This window comes from Solanum pennellii, chromosome 5, assembly GCF_001406875.1.
Source record: "Solanum pennellii chromosome 5, SPENNV200".
NCBI classification, from domain to species: Eukaryota; Viridiplantae; Streptophyta; class Magnoliopsida; order Solanales; family Solanaceae; genus Solanum; species Solanum pennellii.
Genome location: NC_028641.1, coordinates 31,564,627 through 31,566,815, shown reverse-complemented (window position 1 = coordinate 31,566,815; position 2,189 = coordinate 31,564,627). Strand labels below are relative to the sequence as shown.

The 2,189-nt window shown below is 31.2% G+C and overlaps 1 protein-coding gene across 1 annotated transcript in view; it reads left to right on the top strand.

The window, feature by feature from the left end:
- Positions 1-1,063: 1,063 nt before the first annotated feature.
- The window catches only part of LOC107019433, a 6,800-nt gene continuing 5,674 nt past the window's right edge, over positions 1,064-2,189 (top strand). Inside the window, exon 1 of the mRNA XM_015219938.1 lies at positions 1,064-1,128. Coding sequence (XP_015075424.1) covers positions 1,064-1,128 — 65 coding nt within the window. The remainder of the gene's footprint in view (positions 1,129-2,189) is intronic.

The following is a 2,189-nucleotide window of genomic DNA, read 5'->3' as shown; positions in this document are numbered from 1 at the left end:
ATATATATTAAGTGTTTTAGATTATTACATGCTTATTGATAAAGTAATGTATGTCACATTAGATAATGCATCTACTATACAAACGCTGCTAAGATGTTAAAAGTTAGATTATGTCCAATTGATAGTAATGCTTTTCATGTTCGATGTGTTGCACATGTATTAAATTTAGTTGTACAAGATGGTATTCATTATTTGATTGTGGTTGCATGAAAATTGAATATGTCGTTACCTGGATTTTTCACACTAACAAAGATGCTAGAATTAGGGAATTTAATGAGCGTTTGTTTACTATGTGAATTGTCACCTAGAAAAATTCCAAGACATATCAAAACAAGGTGGAATTCATTTTACGAAATTCTTTCAGTTGCCAACAAATATAAAAGACCCATACAAATTGTGTTTAATACTCATAATACTGACCCATTAGATAGAATTTGCGATGAAGATTAGGAAGAAACTAAAGAACCATTACAATTTTTAAGACTTTTTTATGATGCTACAACCATGTTTTCTGAAATTTATTATCCTACTATTTCATCAATATTAAAAAATATTTGTGCTCTTTCAATTCAATTTTCTAAATATAAAAAAATAGATAAATTTAGAGTTGGGATTCAAGGTATAATTGAAATTTTTTTAAAATACTCTTTTCCTATTCCTCAGATTTTTTTAACTGCTACTTTACTTCGTCCTGATTATAAATTACGAGGTGTGCAGGCACTTGTTGACACTTTTTATAAAACTTTAGAAATTTTACCGGAACAAATTCCACTTGTGAAACGTGTAAGTCTAGCATAAAAGTAGAAGCAAAAATGTTGTATGAAAAATATAGAATTAAGGAAAATACTCAAGGAGAAGTTGGTCAAACTTCTAATCCTGAGATTGATTGTGAAGTACGAATTTCAACTTATATGCGAGGTATTCTTGTCTTAATTCTACTAACCGTGATGATTTTGAAGAATATCTTAATCAATGTTTAGAAGCATAGGAAATCAAAGATGGAAATGAAGATATATTAGGATGGTCGAGGAGGCGGAGCGTTGCATTTCCAATTTTGAGCAAAATGGTTCGTGATGTTCTAGCTATTCAAGCTTCATCAGTTGCATCGGAGGCTATTTTCAGTGCAAGGTTTCAAATTGGAGATCATAGACAATTATTGGCGAAGACTGTTTGAAAACAACGGTTTTATTTAGAGATTGGGTCAATGTCAATAGGAGGAATAATAATTTGCCAAAGTTAAGTTGCAAACAAGCAACTTGGATCGAAATGGCAATTGAATGTAGTGATGATGAATTAGAGTCACAAGTGAATCTAGCAAGTTTACCAACACCGGAGGATATCACCATCGATATGATGCGACAATTAGAATTGAGTTTTAAAGGATAAAACAGATAATATTAGATTACGTACGAGAACTAATTGAAATAGAAACCTTCGTAGAAGGTGGCCGTGTAAAATTAGTTACTCATCTAATATTTGTAACAAATATTAGTTTTACATATGAGACCTTATTGAAAAAGAACCCTTCTTAGAAGGTGGACGCGTACTTTAGTTACTCTACTAATATTTTTTAATTGTAACTTCTAAGTTCTAAGTTGCAATTAGATTTTTTATTGAATAAATTTGAAGGTTTTATTCAAGTGTTTTTTGTACAATTATTGTCTTGCATTTTAATTTTAATATATACAATTACACGTACATATATATATATATATATATACTAAACTAACTTTAAAATACTTAATTTAAAAATCGAAACTTGACTTTTGAAATTTCAAGTTTACATTACTTAAAAATATTTAAAATACAAATTTAAACTTCTCAAATTTGAAATTTCAAATTTAAAACTTGAAACTTTAAATTTGGAACATGAAGCTTGAAATTTGAATATTTAGTTTGAAATTTGAAAATATAAAGTTAAATTTAAAATTATTAGCTAAAAACATATAATTTCAATACAAATAAATAAGTATTTAAAAATTAAAGAATCCCCTGTCCGGTCCGGTCCCGTCCCGTCCCGTCCCGTCCCGTCTCGTATATATAGTGGGATGGGATGGGACATATTTTTGTTCCCCCAATTCCGCGACCGGCCAAATCCCCCCATCGCCATCACCCATCCCGTCGCATCCCCCTTCGTCCCGTCCCCCCGTCCCCTTCCCCTTGTCATCCTTAGGGTGGGGGAGGGGTGG